The 17250-nt window shown below is 38.9% G+C and overlaps 1 protein-coding gene across 3 annotated transcripts in view; it reads left to right on the plus strand.

Annotated features, from left to right (window-relative positions):
- abch1 (ATP-binding cassette, sub-family H, member 1) overlaps positions 1 to 15020 on the plus strand; it is a 41540-nt gene extending 26520 nt beyond the window's left edge. For all 3 annotated transcript variants that reach the window (XM_044213607.1, XM_044213606.1, XM_044213608.1), the window contains 6 exons: positions 109 to 179; positions 1217 to 1305; positions 3402 to 3505; positions 7056 to 7215; positions 9126 to 9230; positions 11044 to 15020. In XM_044213607.1, coding sequence (XP_044069542.1) covers positions 109 to 179; positions 1217 to 1305; positions 3402 to 3505; positions 7056 to 7215; positions 9126 to 9230; positions 11044 to 11150 — 636 coding nt within the window. In that variant the 3' untranslated portion in view covers positions 11151 to 15020. The remainder of the gene's footprint in view (positions 1 to 108; positions 180 to 1216; positions 1306 to 3401; positions 3506 to 7055; positions 7216 to 9125; positions 9231 to 11043) is intronic.
- Positions 15021 to 17250: the final 2230 nt, after the last annotated feature.

The following is a 17250-nucleotide window of genomic DNA, read 5'->3' on the forward strand; positions in this document are numbered from 1 at the left end:
AAACAAGTTGACAATACATAAATGCTGTATGTGTAGCTTTAATTGTTAGTGTGTTTCTGCTGATGCTACATGCCGTTTAATAAAGTTCATTTTAATCCTTTGTTGCAGTTTGAAGAGCCCATCTACGGCAGCCAAAACACAGACTTCACTACGTTTGTGACACCCGGAGCTGTGCTCAGGTCAGTGTGATGTAGCGGTTGGACAGCTGCTATCGATCAATACAGTAGCTACCAGAATTAGAGTTGAACAAAAGTTTTTATTGATTTTTCACCCTCCTTTTGTTAATTCATGTACAGTTTGTTTTTAAGAGGAAATGTTTGAGATTGTATTACAACACATGCTAATGGTAAATAGTCAGCGGTGGAATGTAAATAGGCAAGTGCAATTTTGAGGTACTCGTATTTTCTTGAGTATTTCCATTTTATGCTACTATGTACTTCTACTCTACTACATTTCAGAGGGAAATATTGTACTTTTTACTCCACTACATTTGACAGCTTAAATTACTAGTTACTTTGCAAATTAAAGGTTCTGCACACCTCTAGTCAGGTGCAAGTTGGGTGGAGCTGTGCTGGGAATAATGTGATGTCACCGAATTCTGTGCACTAAGAATGATAACTGAGTAAATTGCACCTCCCAAACAGGTACAACAAAATCAACATCAAGTGCGTGGGAGCTGTCAATCAAGCTCAGCACTAATTAGACGACATAAGTGAAACCACAACACAGAGAGACAGAGAAACGCTAAGGTTATGGCACAGGCCGTAACAGGACTATGGGTGTGCAGAGCCTTTAAGATCATACATACAAACGATACGATAGCTTAATAAAATATGATGCATCACTGTTTATTAAATTACCAAACAGTATAATAAGTAGTGGCATTAGCTCCATGCATCAATCAGTAATATATAAAATAATAACACTGACAGGGTCCATTGTGCATAATGCACACTTTTGATAATGTATGTACATTTTTCTGATACTTTTACTAAAGTAATATTTTTAATGCAGGACTATACTTGTAACAGAGTATTTTTACAATGAGGTATTACTACTTTTAAGTAAAGCATCTAAATACTTGTGATTATCAGGTGTCTTTGCTCAGTAACCCTGGGGAATTGAACCAGCAATCCTTTCTAGGAAAGCAGTCTTCTTTAGGTACACGACAACCTGCCATTTAACATCCAGTATTTTCTCCTCTCTTGCCCTCCAGTATCACCTTCTACCTGGCCGTGGGTCTAACAGCACTCTCCTTTGTCCTGGAGAGGAAGGAGGGGCTTTTGGACAGATGCTGGGTCGCAGGTCAAAGTTCACACTGCTCCTACAGTGCCACACAAAAGCTGCGTCCCATTTCCATTACTACTACTGTACATATTAATTCTATGCAGGTTTTGAGGTTGTAATGCGTCCACACTGTTAAGAGTGAGAAAATTAAGTATACTCAAGGAATCCAGTATGCATATTAAAACACACTTTTTCCTACACTACAGTGTAAAAAGGAAATGGGGGAGCTTCTCAGCTGCCAAAAAATCTAAATAACAGTGGATATGAGTGAAACAGCTACAGGAATATGTTCGAAAACAAACCGAAAAAAGTATTAAATCTTTGAAAAAACATTAAGCTTTCATTCTATTTGACTGGCAGTAGCATTTCGAAGCAGTTTGACGTGTATTTTACTTTATCAGATTATTTCCCTTTTAATTTGTCTTGCGTCCCAAGACGTACACTGTTTCACATAAAACAACAAAACAAATACCGAACATATTACATCAGACATTACGAAGAAGTGGCTGCTCCCTTTTACATTCAGTGCTCGGTTTACAAAGGTACACTGAGGCCTACTTAGAACCCAAACTCTGATTTGACAGAGGAACAAAAGAGTTCCAGTCTTTTCAGTCGAGAACGCTAAATCTTCTGTTTGATGGCAAAGCTGATATTCTTCAAATAAAATATGCGAGGGGTCTGATGTAATATTACCAGCCAGAGACAACATCCTTTTAGTGTTCGCAGTTTGAAAACTTGACTCAAGCGTTTGACCCACAATCTTTGCGCAGATACGTAGCGGGCCTGCCAGTCTAGTTTTTAGCTGAACAGAGAGACTCTACTGTGCACTGATTCCACACTGCATAACTGGAAAAACAATAACAGGATCTGTTTGTTTGCTCCCAGTGACCTCAGTCTCCTAAGAAAGTAAATGTGTTGTTGTACCTTGCTACGGATATAATCTACGTGCACGCCAAGATAAAGCAGCGTCCACATAGATGCCTAAATATTTGTAGGAGGAAACGTGTTAAATCTGTGTGTTATGGACGGTAACATATATACATACTAAACATGTGACACAGTAGTGAGTAGTATGGCTAGTAAATACGAACCATGATCTTTTAGTTATATCAAGCCCGAAATAAATACTTATGTCACTTATTCCTGTTCAAATGCACATTTTAGCTATATAAACGATGACATCTTTACTGAATATTTAAGATTATAGAGTAGATATCCTCTAAAAGTGCATATTTTATGACACTATTCAGGTTGTTTTGGAAGTTTGTTGGACCTTTTTTTGAGAGATAATGCATAAGATATTTGCTCTGAATCTGTAGATTCATTTCTATCGTTCAACTGTAGACAACAAAGCGTTTGTGGTAGACTTTATTTAATATTGTCTTGAATCTGAAAAATGTGCATCATTTAAGTGTAATTTGTGATATGACCAGTAGGGGGAGTAATATTATCAGAGCAGAATGTGAAGATGATGTTTACCAGCAAACAGACACACTGAGGGAGTTGTTTTGTTTTTGTACTCATTAAGAATTACTGATTTTATAGCTTCAAAAGGATTAATAACTTAACAGGAAGCTGTAAACTGTATTTTTATTATTTAAGTTCTTTGTTGAAGCCATTTAGATTCAGATTCTTGAATTGTTACGATGCTGGCAAACAGGGAACAGAAAAGGACCCACATGCAGACAGAGGAGGCAGCACGATGATTTAAGTGATTTAATAGAGCTTACTGGCAGGTACAGGTAGGCAGATCAGCAGTCAGGCAGCTATAAGTTCAAACATCAGAGAAACCAAAACCAACACAGCAGCTGGGACGAACTGACAAAAACAAAGGAAGGACACAGACTTGTGAGGGAGACAACGAGATACAGGTGAAACCAATGACACAGGTGAAAACACTCGAAGCAATCAATGACAGGAAGCAAAACTACCAGACAAAAGAGGGAGGGAGAATGTTACAAAATAAAACAAGAACAAAAACCCCAAAACCATGACTTGAATGAACCTGGGTTAGTGATGATTTACTTCTGATATCTTAAGAGATTTTGGACAGAGCTTATAACTGAATAATAATGTATTATTTCTCTCTCTGTGTGTCTTTGTCTCTCCACCAGGTGTGAGCTCTCTGGAGACGATGCTGGCTCACCTCTTCTCTCAGCTGTTTGTCATCAGCGTTCAGATCATCCTGCTGCTCCTCTTCATACTGCTCGTCTTCAAGGTTCGTCCTCCTGTCGCGGGCAATAAAACAGACAGCTACACTGACAAACACACACTCTCTTTAGATAAGACGGACTTTATTAATTGGGGAATGGGTGTTTGCAGGAGTAAATAAGTAATAAATAAGATCTGCAGCAGAATAAGTAATAAAAACAACTGATAAATGAAATAAAGGCCTAAAGAAATGTTTGATTGTATAAACAAAGCTGACTGTTTTTATAACCTGAAGATTTATAACCATTTATGCTCATTCACCTCTCTGTTTGTTTCTCTAATCGTTTGCTCTTCATTGTAATGCCAATACCTGACCACAGTGTCAATCCTACTGAGACAACAACACTGTCAGTTAATGTTAAAAAGAGGCTGAAGTCTTGAAGTAGACACACATGATAATATTTCCTGTACTATTTAACTACCAAAGTTGCTGTTTAAGCCAGTTTCCTGAGTCTGGAAGGCTCATTAAAAGAGCCTTAAAGGTCGCTGCATTTCTAACATGATTTGGTTTGTGGGGAGTTTGACATGCTGAAGGTTCTGGCGGGTCTATTGCCTTGCTCATTTACATTTTTACTACATCGTCAAAAATCTGACTTTACCTACTGTACATTAGAACCATAATTATGTTAATAATAATTGATTTTAACCATCAAACAGACCTTTTATTTTCCAAGATCATGTTGTATCATTCATTTCTTTTCTGTAAAATGTACATGTGACAGTGTACAGAAGAGGAAATAAATCTTCTTGTGTGAGTCCAGAGCAGACTATGAAGGTCAGCAAGGTCAGGTTTACTGTGGGAGCAAACAACTAGTGGGAACACGGGCATTCTGTTCATCATTGATTGTCAATAAGCATGTGTATGAAATCAATAGAGGGAAAAGGCACTCAGACAAGCGAGGATAGATATCATTTGTGTGTGTGTGCGTGTGCTTTGCAGGCACATGCTTTTATGGGTGTGTGCTCTCGTCTCTTTCTGTCTGTGTGTGTGTGTGTGTGAGCATTCGTGTGTGTTAATTAAGGTGATGAAGTCCAAAGAGACCACCACTGCATAAATCACTTTCTGCATTGGCCATTTCCAGGGATCACTGTGGGATCGCCACAGAAACAGCCCTTGATTGCTGTGGCAACCGAGTAGTCATGTGGCCTCTCGGTGCAGGTCTATTTTTGCACGTTGTCAGGGGAGACAGATAGTGTCTTCACACACTGACGACAAGTGCACCAACACACACACCAGGACTCTTACAAATGCCTGCAGATTCTACTCAAGTCAAGAGAGTTATCACCTTGAACCTTCTGAGCTGAGACTTCTTTCCTCTGTTTTTATTTGATTTTGAATAGTTTCACGTCTCGTGCAGCGCCTCTGCTCTGTTTACACTCCCCTCTCTGTGTGATTTACAACCAGATTTAATCAGCAGTGACATTTCTTTTCATTTCTTGTAGTATTTTTGGCTGACGATCAGTGCAGAACATCAGAGAGTGTTTCTGTCTCTGTAGGTCTCCCCCTCGTTCCCTTTATCTCTTTCTTTATTCTGACCTTTTTTCTTTATCTTCTCATCTGTTCTCATGTTCCTTAAAGTGGAAATAGACAACGTTTTTGCTTTAACTTATCATTATGAAGTAAATATTGATTGCACAGTGTAATGGCTATAGAATAATGACACCATCCGTGAGTAGATTGGTTCCCTATAAGCCTCGCTATCACTATGCATTTCTGTCTGCCACCTGGCACGATTTTTCGCGGAAAAATGAATATGCACAGGCAAATTTGATGACACATTACTTATATCTGCATATGCTATATTTTAGTTGCATTGTATACTACCTGAATAAACTGGTCTTTTGATTTCTAGAGGGCTTCTCTTCCCATTAGCTACGGTTGCTAACCCAGTTCATTTTACTCAATACATACAAAAAAATTTCTATCTGCTTTCATGTCTCCATTATAGACTAAATGAATGAACAAAGTCACGCTTTTTCTCCTAATGTTTTCTTCTAACGTTACTCCCCCCTCCACCACGCCAACCCTTGCTGTAGTTACGTGTTTGTGGGAAGCAATAATGTTGCTTCCCACAAACAAGAACCAGAAATATCATCCTTTATATTCCATGCATACTTCTTCCTTGTTAAAACCTGGCGCCTACATTTCCCACAATGCAACTCAGCTGCCAACAGTTCAGTTGGGAATTCAGGTGCTAGTAGCAGCTAATGTAGCCTGGAGCCGCTAACCTCAAGCAGAGATGAGGGGTCGGCTACAGAGGTCTGGTAAGCTCCCTTCTTTCTTTAAACTCCACACCCCAGATTATTTACATTTTCGAACTTGTCGTCTTCAGCCCATATCGATGCTGACTCACATGACATCACTTGAGGCGCTTTATCAGACTTCATACAGCACCCTCTGGAGATACTAAAGACTTTACACAACAGTTTTTCCACATATGCAGTAGAACTCCCCAAGACCTGTAAACAGACTTTGTTGTGTAAAATCAGTGGAGTTCCCCCTTAAGAATCAAATGTGAGCGTTTTGCATTCTGCATTAATTTCCAATTTTGAGAACGCGCACACACAACGAGGTGCCGACCTGTGTGAGCTTCAATTCAACTCCATCAAAATTAACAGTAACATGTCGTACAACTATTCTATTTTTCTTTATGTTTTCATCTCTCTTGCCTTCATCAGGGTGGTATCTGAGGCATACGTAGATCACCAAGTGATAACATTACCATTATCTTTTTAAAATATTTTTTACAAACACAATATTAATAATACGTATATATTTAAAGGAGGAACATGTTAAAGGAGCAGTGTGTAACATTGAGGAGGAGCTATTGGCAGAAATATAATATAATATTCATAAGTATGTTAGTATGTTAGTTTATAATCACCTGGAAAATAAGAATTGTTGTGTTTTCATAACCTTAGAATAAGCCCTTTATATCTACAAAGGGAGCGGGTCCTCTTCCACGGAGTCTGTCATGTTGCACTGCCATCTTTCTACAGTAGCCCAGAACAGACAAACCAAACACTGTCCTTTCACGTTTTCCGCGAGTTTCGTGGCCGCCGTAGTTTCTCCTACATGCTTGGATGATGCGAGCGTTATTCACTTGGTTGAAGTCTGCAACTTCACCACTAGATATCACTAAATCCTACACACTGGTCCTTTAAAGTCAAGCATAGACTGACTTTGAAATAAAATACATAAAATGAGTTATTCATAAATTGTAGAGTGCAGAATTTGCTGCATGAAAAATGGAGATATGCCCTTTTCACCCATGAATGGATTAAGAGGAAAGATTGTATTTGCTAAAGAATATTCTAAAAAGTTGGTTGTAATTTTGTATGTTTTGTATTTATGATCATTTATATTTTGTGCATGTAAAAATAATGTATATGACTCTGCAAATGCCTTTAACTCTCCTTATCTCACTCTTTTTAACCATTTTATTCCACTTTTACGTCCACTGCAGCTTTGTGGGTGAAACAGGCTAAACTTGACTAACTTGCCTTTGCCTGTTATGCTTTCTCACTCTTCTACGCCCATCTTTCTCTTTCTGCAGATACCTAATGAAGGCTCCTTGGTGCTGGTCATAATTCTGATCGTGCTGCAGGGCATCACCGGCATCTCGTTTGGCCTCGTCATCTCAGCCGCAATCGACGACGAGCAGAGTGCCAACCAGGCCTCCCTGGGCATCTTCTACCCCAACCTCATAATCAGCGGTAGGCGTTGTGGTAACCAGTGTAGAGTTTGACCATTAAAATGTTCATCCTTCAGTGAAACCAGCAGCTCATGCAGCCTATTCTCTCCGAAAGTTATAAAGAAATCTGCGTGAATATAAAAGGTACAGTAGGTGTCTGATTGCTGCACCATTATTTAAGCAGGAAAGTTGATTATAAATACTTTGATGTTGTGAACTGAGTGTAAGCATGTGTGTAGGTAGGTGTAGATGAATATTTGTTTGCGTTCAAAACTTTAGAGGCTTCAGGAGGACCTGTGGGTCTAACGATTAAGCAAAGTTAAGACGTTTTTTTAACTTTGGCTTGTGTTGCTGATACACAGAGGTCTTACACAGATTACCTTACAGTGCCTAACTTATTGGTTGTATATGTTTTGTAATGAAGGCAAAGTTTCTTTAATTTCAGCTTCTTTGTCTCTGTCTCAAATCGGGACGGATGATAACTGAATATTATCATATGAAATGATTTGTGATTCTTTATTGGGATCCCTATTAGTTTCCACAAAGAGGTGGTAGTCTTCCTCAGGTCCACACACAAAAACAAACAACTATTAAAAATCAGAGTATCAAAGAAACAAGAAAGGTAGAATAAGTCAAACATAAAGATCGGAGAATAAGTTTTAATAAAAATCTAAAAGTTCCAAACAGCAATAACTAAAGCAAAAATAACATCTTTGTGAGATTCACAGATTTTTGTTTCAGTGACTTTTTTTGAGGAAAATTAACTTTTGATTTGTCTTATGTTGGTGGAAGGTATATTTCCAGGCAGAAGAAGCTCTACCGAGAACACTTTTCATTATTTTGTGGACACAACCATGACATGTGCTTATACTTGACTTGACATCTGTTATACTTATGATAATGATAGGATTATTTTGTGTTTTACAAAATGTTGTTGCCCAAATGAATGATTCCAAGCAAATTACTCAAGAAACTGACAAAAGGAGTTGTTTTTCATTTTGTTTTACACTTCTGAACAGTTTTGTCTCATCACATTTTGCATTACAGTGGAACACAGTTTGTGGCAATGAGGATCAGTTTAACTATTTTCTATGTTATCATGCATGCATGCATTTGCCATATCAGGATATATATCAATATCAGAAAAATGTTCTTATTGATCTCCTCACTTGTAGTAGTAGCTGTATGCTTCCAGAGTGGACACTGATTGTAGCTATAAGGCTGTATGTATTGCAGGTTGAGTACAAAACAATGCCAATGAGATTGTGGACTGCTTCAGGTGGTAGAGCGGGTCGTCCAATAATCAAAGGGTTGGTTCGCTCGATCCCCGGCCTCACATTTTAAAGTGTCCTTTAGCAAAACACTGAACCCCAAATTACTTCCACCACCATCGATTACCATTTTACTGACACTGTGACGTGCCCTCTGTTGGTTGTTTTACACTTGAAAACTTTATTTATTTATATTTCACCGCTGTGTGTAAAAACATCAGCGTCACTTCTTCCAACAATCATACCATAAGTTCTGAACCTCAGCTTTTAAGTAAGAAGTCCCTTAAAGTGCACATCTACAATTCCATGGCAACCAGGCAAACTCCATCTGCCGATGAAAATCATGTGACATGATTGAATTCCCTAGCTACTAAATGGACCTTGTGGTGAGATTATTTTCTCAACTGCTGTTTCCAGGCAGTTGTTTTTTAAGTATCAAAAGATTGAACTTTGAACCTCCATATCTTGTTTTTTTTTTTTTTTTTGCCACTTCCTCACTTCCTCGCCTGCTTTGGATGAAACATTACAACAGGATAAAAACAAGAGAAACCAGATGCTTTATGGGGTTCATTATTAGGACAGAACATCCAGATACAAACAGTATTTTAACAGCAGGTGTAAATTACATCTTACACAGTATCCTCTCTGTACTGGACTGTAGGTATCATCTGGCCTGTGGAGTGTATCCCGTATCCTCTCCGCTACATCAGCCTGGCTCTTCCTCAGACCTACGCCTCAGAAGCCCTTCGCTGTATCATGTACAGAGGTAATGTACGCGCACATGTTACACAACACTCATCAGTTTCATAATGTTACAAGCTGCTGTAGCTTGTCTGGTGTGTAGTTAGCGTGTGTTAGGGTCAGTTGCATGCACACGGCTCAGATTGTTATATACCACATAGTCGTCGTCTAAATCATTAATCAGCTCTGGATCCTGTGTACCTCAACTTCCTGGAATGTAAGATATCATGGTTTTGCTCTGCCTCCCAATCTTTCTCCTTCTCTTGACGTCATCGTCTCTGCAACAATAAGACCTGATGACAGCCCTAGCTCCCTCCATGTTACACGATACACGCCAAGCACAGGAAGTCAGAGGAGCCATTTCCTGTTTGAAAACCTTATCGTGCAGTGGAAGAGGAGACACAGGCAGAAGTCGACAGTGTCAGAATTCAATTTGGGGGATGAACTGAAACTTTTTTTTTTCTTTGCAATTGCATCTTGCCACATTCATTGATTGGGTTCACTTGAACCTTAGTCTCCCACCCTATATGTTCATGTTTTGCTTCATGTATGCATGTGAGACATATTAGCTGGGAGGGTTTTTGGACCGAGCCAGGCTAGCTGTTTCCCTTTGTTTCCAGTCTCTATGCTAAGCTACAGTAAACTAACTTATTTTCCAAAGTGCTGCTTTAAGACTGTATTTTATTTGACCAAAGTTCTTGTATGTCTGCTTGTGTTTAGACACAATTTAACAAGCACCAATAGCCAACTGTTTCCAACGGTGGCCCTAAAAGCTCAACGTACTGCACCTTAAGAAAACACAAGCAAATTAAGGAAACTTCACCAATTTGACAACACATGCAAAGCATTTAGAAAACAAGCTGCAAATACAGAAAACACAACCAAATATACAAATGCGCTGCAAGTAGCACAGACAACAACAGAAACTGTTTCCAGAGGACACTAAAAAGTGGGGGACATGCTTGTTGTTGCCATGGTTTGTGTCTCAGGAAGTTATTGACGTTGGCTATCCATAAGTGGTGTTGGAAAAAGAGCTTTTCGGTGGGACAACAAGTGTGTCCCAGCTGTGTTCGGGTGTGTTCATCAATTTTTAGTGTTTTTCTTAAGTTGCAGTGTGTTGAACTCTCGAGGCCACCATTGTTTACACACTGGGCTGACTCCTGACATACAGTACAATAGCTGCGTTTCATTAGTAGTTCCACTTCCCCTCATCCACTTCTCCTCATTCACTTCCCCTCAGTCCTTCGTATTGCGTAACAGCATACATCGCACGGAGGCCACTTGGAGAGCAGAGGGAAAGTGGGCAGGGGATTTAAATGGAATGCACTTGCCCTTGTAGTCAGCCAGTTATGTGTGCAGTGCTTTATGCCTTGCAGGTACTTTACAATAACTACCGATGCCTTTTCAATGAGGCAAAGGCATTTCCTTTGGACGACTGCATTACGTCGGCATTTGGTTAGTAGGCTTGCAATTTCAGAAATGTCTCTTGTGAGCTTAGAAAAGCTGCATAAATTCTGTAGCCTACAATACTGGGAATAAGTAGTTATACTGGGAAAAACTACATAGCTTGTTGACGTCAAAGCAGAAATGACGAGAAACTGATCTGCAACGCTGAGTGACCATCGTTGACTTCCCTCAGCCATCGAAGGGTCGATCACACGAAATTCACTTGAGTTTTCCAGAGAAATAGAATGACACTTGTCATGGCGGCAGGGATTTCCCATGAGGGCAAATGCAGAGGGGAAGTCAACGAGGGCATGTTAAACAGCTAACAAAACGCGTCCACCTTTGGCCTCCTATATGTAAATAGTGAATATAAACACAAATCTTTCCAACAGGTTGGGGTCTGTCTCGGATGATGGTGTGGCGAGGCTTCGCGGTCACCATGGGCTGGAACACTTTCTTCCTCATCCTGGCCACGATCATCTTAAAGCTGAGGACGTGACAGCCTCACCCCAGAGAACCTCCTTCAGTGTGGGGACAGAGCTGTCAGGTGAAGCCCAGGAGCCAACGAATCACCTGGGGGCCTCCTGTCTGTGGACGGACTTGGGGCAGCAGAGAGCAGGAGGAGAGAGGGGTCACTGTGGTTTAATATGACTGATGGGTTGATCATCATTCTTCTTTCTCCAAATTATCTGTCACACACACACACACACACACAGAGTCAGCTGCCTGATCCTGCAACAGTTGTTTTGGCCTGGTCAAGCGTGAAAATTCAAAATGCTGCACATAGAAGTACACAAGACAGAATATGCATGTGCACAATATGAGAATATTTGTTTATTAATGAAATGAGGATAGTGTGTAGTCTTGTACTTTGTTTCACTTAATGTGCAGCTTGTTGAAACTTTTCACGCCCAGAATGGTCCATGTACCAACTCAGGGTCTTTTTTTTTTTTTTATTATTATTTGTTTGCCCTTGGTCTTAATGCTAATAGAGAGATTTGGTGGTGACTATAACTGTAGGACAACGGTTATGTCCGTACAGTACTTGTTCTCTACCATTAAATTGAGAAATTGTATGTAACTTTTAAAATTATGAAATTGTCAGAAAAGGAGTCAGAACAACAAGACAATTCTGGTTGCTTTACAAGCAGAGGAGAGGATTGTTGTTGCATTATGTCGTGGGAACCCAGAATAGGTTTTAAAGTGCTGATCGCTTCATATTGTTCAGGAAATTCTCACCCATTCAGGCTTCCCACAGCAACAGTATCTTCTACAGGTGCTTGTTTGTTATGCCTGCAGATTTACGTTCTATCTGGTGTGTGACAGGAAGTGGTAACTGTGTCTCATCTTGGTGCTCAGCTGTAAACCATCGCCTAGACGTGCATCGTCATTGTTGTCAGTTCAGGTTGATGGTGTCCTCCATAACTTGTGTTTTGTGCCTGCATCTCCGGTGGGAGAAAGAAGTGCGGTTAGATGTTGATTATGGGAAAATATTGGTACTCCTTTGTTTGTTTGTTTTTTGTTTTTTTATTACTCTCCACTTTGCTGGACAGAGTGGAGGCTGTTTGGTACTGCTCATACTTTATCCTTTGTTTATGAATCTTCCACCAACAATAACACAGAATAAAAGCACACAGGAGTAATGCTGTTTTGGATTCAACATGTCATGGAGATGTGCCTTTAGGGTGCTGTGGTGTCTGCACTATGGGGGGAAAAAGGGAAGACAAATCCAAGCAAAATCCAGAAATGAGGAATAACTATGAAATCTAGATCACCATGTAGTTGGATTGTAGTTCAGAGTCAGTTCACTGTCAGTGCAGAACCAGTGGGAAGCAAAGGAAAGAGTTTGAGTCAAAAAGCTTGATTTTCCTTCCTTTCTGTGTACAAATAATCAGTATTGAAGACAGCTACATACTTTGACTTTGTATTATTGGATATTTTAAGATACAACACAAGCACATTATTTTGTTTTTAAAACAGAAAGCCAGTCTTTACATTGTGGGATATTTTTCCAGTTATAAGTGAGATTTAAAAAATATATACATTTTGTATAAAAAAAAAAAATGAAACATGTTAAAATAATGGATGAAAGGATAGGGGGGAAAAAAGTAACCAAATTATTAGGAGAAGATACTCTGTTAATAAACGATATCCAGTTAATTTCTTTGCATTTTACTAATCTCTATGAAGACAGGACATATTGATCTATAAATCAATGAGCTCTCTGTCTTGACCACATGCATTCTGCCTTTAAAGGAATAGTTCCACAATTTTGGAAAGTACACATATTTGCTTTCTTGCCAGGAGTTAGATGAGGAGATCAATACCACTCAAGTCTGTACACTTAATATGAAGCTGCAGACAGTTAGCTTAGCTTAGCATAAAGTCTGGAAACAGGGGGAAACAGCTAGCCTGGCTCTGTCTTGAAGCACCTCTAAAACTCACTATTTTGTGTCCAGGTGCAGTGACTTCCTGGAGTCTTGTTGCGGAGAATCCCAGAAGTCAGTAGTCTCGACCAAGAAATAGTCGTCCCCCCCAATCTCAGTCCAGCATCACATGTTGTGCCAATGAAATGTTTACATTAATCTGGATGCATGCCTAATAAATCAGAGTATTTTTTAATAGCAGATGTTTTACCCAGTTCAGCTGTAGGACTAAACACATCATCCAGCATGTGTAGAAGATTAGAGGTGTTGAAGCCATTATGCTGTGTGTTGCAGTGCTGGTAATGCCAGTTATATTAATGTAATGAAAAATGTATGTGTCCATTAACAGGATAAATAATGAATCTTAATGACTGTAAATCCCCCTGATTGGTTTCCGTTGGATTACATCATGGTCTAATGATAAAGATGTGTGTACAGTATGTTGTGTATTAGATGTTGAATCTTTAGGAGAGAGTTCCCTGCACTATAAATCTGCTGTTGTTCTTGTTGCTCTGCTGTACATTCATCAATGTTCCTGTCGCACATTTTAAGGGACATTGTGTTCTTGTTTGGTAGGAATAGGGGAGAGGTAGCCTCTTGCTCTTATAGAAACAGCTTTCTATCATGTTCAGATGGCACAACACGCTCCTAAATTGACTCAACTGTGTTTTGCCAAACTGTGAGGATACATACTGTTGCTCTGTTTATATTCGTACCTTAACAGAAAGCTGATGATGAATCCCACATCCTGGTGGGATTACCTCTGTGCCTCACTCGACTCCCATCACACAATAATGTACCTTTTTATAAAATAAGTTTAAAATGGTCGGCAATCTCTGGTAAAATTGGTACCGCTTACGTGAAAGTATGGACATTATTCTGTTATATTGTGAGTACACTCTTTTACTTTGTTTGGACAATTTCTGGATAATTGGGATATTATTGCTAAAACTGTGTTAAATCTGTGTAAGATTGTCATATGGTGATTTTTGTTCTAAAGTGCTCTATATCCATTTTCGAGGAATAACCTTATGTTATTAACATTATGTTATTTAACATAACTATTAACTTTAAAATACTTGTGCTCCAGTTACCTATAAAACCAACTATCCATTATGTAAAAGCAAGCATCTTGGAGCAAATCTCCTCATGTAAAGAGCATTTTATAAGATTTTCATGAACTGCAATTATAGTACTGAAGACACTATTTCAAATATGCTGATTACATATTAAAATATTCCACTCCTGCTCCTATAATGCTAAAAAGCAGAGTCTCATAAACGACTGAAGATGCCCTCTCTGTGTGAGTTATGTCTGTGTTGCTTTGTCTGTGGTTTGAAGTGCAAGGGACTCATGGAAAAAGGCGTTGTCACATGTATCTGTGCACCAATCGGACTTTTAGAAATATCTGGATGGAAAGCTAGCCCAGGCAATATAAGCAATCAAATCTGATCCAACCACAGCCACACAGTCCTCCAAAGCAGATTATCTGAGTTTTTTTTCTCTTAATAAATAATAACTATGGATGTTTTTCCAATCGTTTGGGACTTTAAGTCTAAAATGGCAATTAATTAAGCAATTAAAATCTGAATACTTACTATGTCCTTCTTTAATATTTTCTTCCACTATGACCTTATTCAGATTAAGGTAATCAAAACTGTATATTTAGCCACTTCTCAATCTGATTTTTTACTTTATCTGGTTAATATTTGAATATTACAGTTCACGTAAACATGCTGTATGTAATAATGTTATGAAAGTTTGTGTTGCCAGGAATTCCACTCTGCTCCAAACTTCAGTCGACTACCTCCGCTGTCTCTCCCCAAAGGACATGTAAAACATTTACACTCCTGTGTTGTGACATGTGTGCACTGTGATGGCAGACATGCTTCGATGAAGTTCTGTTCATGTATTTTGAAACAATAAAGTTTGTTGAGAAATCCTCCCTTTGTCTCATTGTTATGCATTTCAGAGCCGTGCCAGATTTTACTCAATACCAAAAGTACAAAATCCCCCACAATTCCTGTGGTTACAAAAACACCCGCAGGCCATGGATGACAGATTTATTCAATGACATCATGCCTGCTTGCATCACTGTGTTGCTTGTTACCATGGTGATGATGATGACCCCACTACCTTCAGTAGAAATCTAGCTCTTCACCTCACTGGTTGACTGTTTGAACTTGTGTGTATGTATAGAATGCATTTGTGAGGCGGTAAAATTGTGTCTGTAAATTGAAATCAAATAGCAAACCTTTGGCACTGCAATCAAAACATATTTCATCAAAAGCAAAAAATTGTTTTGAGATCAAATACTATATCTAACTGGAGCAAAATTTTATTTGCTAAAAGTTAAATTATTTGAATTTCATGGCAAAAGTTTTGAGGTCAAATATAAAGAGATTGAAATGAACCTTTTGCAGTACAAAGAAAAACATTTACTTACAACATTTTTTGGCCAATTTAAGACAACATGGACAAGAAGTCCTTAATGTGACATGACATCTGCATATCCATGACAACTGAGACTGTATTTGTCAAATGTTCTTTCCAAGGTCACATGAACTTTGAAACTCAACATTGTTTTTCTTTTTCATGCATGTTCCCCATTTTAGGTTCCTAAACTATTTTAGGCTTGCTGTCAAGTTCATTGTATTTGACTGCACTTTAAAGGACAAGGCTGGCATTGTTGTTTTTGTCAACAAATCTCATGAGAAGACCAAAACCAACCAAACACTGTGTCTGTGTCTCATTACTTTCTGACCCTGTCTTTGGCACTCACAGATTTATAGCTACATTTTCAAAAAGGCTCAGTATTTCCTAAAACAGCTGGGCACTGTAGTTTTAGCAAATGTTACTCAAACAGGAGTAAATAGTACATTTTAAGATGGGGATTCATACACATTTGGCACTCTAGGGAGTATTTACAACAGCAAGACACAAAAAATAAACCACAGTGCCCATGTTCATGTATTGAAGGAACATGTCGCCCAGTGGCTGTGGCTTATTGGGATTTTCATGGGATTTCCATGATTTGTTAGAAGAAAAAATATATGCAGTACATACGTGTGTGTGTATATATATATATATATATGTATAACATATATAAAAATAAAAAAATAATCAGCCTTAACCTGTAAAGACACAATATTACCCCAAAGGTTGTTTGAATTCTTGAATATCTGTGCAGAGTCGTGGTGTGTGTGCTGGAGTCAGTGCATGAACACGCACATACATGCTCTTACAGTAAGTGTCTCAGATGACTTCCCCTGGGGACGGCAAAGCTTGAAGAGATCACACATGGCTGGCTGGTTTCCAACAGGTATCTGAACTCCCTCCGGACTTGTTCTCCTAATGTGCACTCCCCACTATTAGCATTTCAATCAGGAAACTCTTCAAAAACAAGACACTCAGTTGTCGAGCTTGATTACGTTTCCTGGAGTCATCTGACCTGAAACGTGCACGTCAAGAGAAACTCTACAAGAAACAACCTATTTCCAACAAACAACGCATGCATGCGTGTCCTTGGGCTCATGTGAGTACAGTTACGGTTGTGTAAATCCCCAAGCAATTTTCTTTCGTGTGTGTTAACCGTTGATCATCTTCTGTATATTGTCATGCTGCTCAAAGTCTAACGTTTCATTAAAGCCATAGTACACCTCATAATGCAACCACTGGAAAATAGATAATGGCCTTACTGACAGGCTTTTATTAAAATGCTCATTTAGTTCAGTGTGAAATGAGAGTCTGGTTGTCTATCCACAGCCAATTACAGTGGTTGGTGAGCTTAGTGACGACACTCTATCTAATTACAGTCAGTGACTCTGTAATTACATGCAATGACACCCAAAGTCTCGTAGGACTATACTCTATGCTCCTGCAACTCAATCACAGTATGCACAGAATGTACAAAATGTTCCATTAAATTGTAATTATTAGAGTCAAAAGGCAAAATGATTAATCAAACATGGTTGAGGAGCATTCTAGGTAATTGATGAAACTGATCCAGATGTTGCAATGTTTTGTCAAACTTTAATTAAAGGAGAATTCCAGAAACATTAAACCCAATTTATAGCTGTCTACATCTGGTTTACATTTCCTCTAATCATTTTGCAGTACGTCATGTGATTATATTTACAAAATTTTCCAGTCTTTATTGTTGTTAAAAACATG

Source organism: Siniperca chuatsi, linkage group LG11, assembly GCF_020085105.1.
Source record: "Siniperca chuatsi isolate FFG_IHB_CAS linkage group LG11, ASM2008510v1, whole genome shotgun sequence".
NCBI classification, from domain to species: domain Eukaryota; kingdom Metazoa; phylum Chordata; class Actinopteri; order Centrarchiformes; family Sinipercidae; genus Siniperca; species Siniperca chuatsi.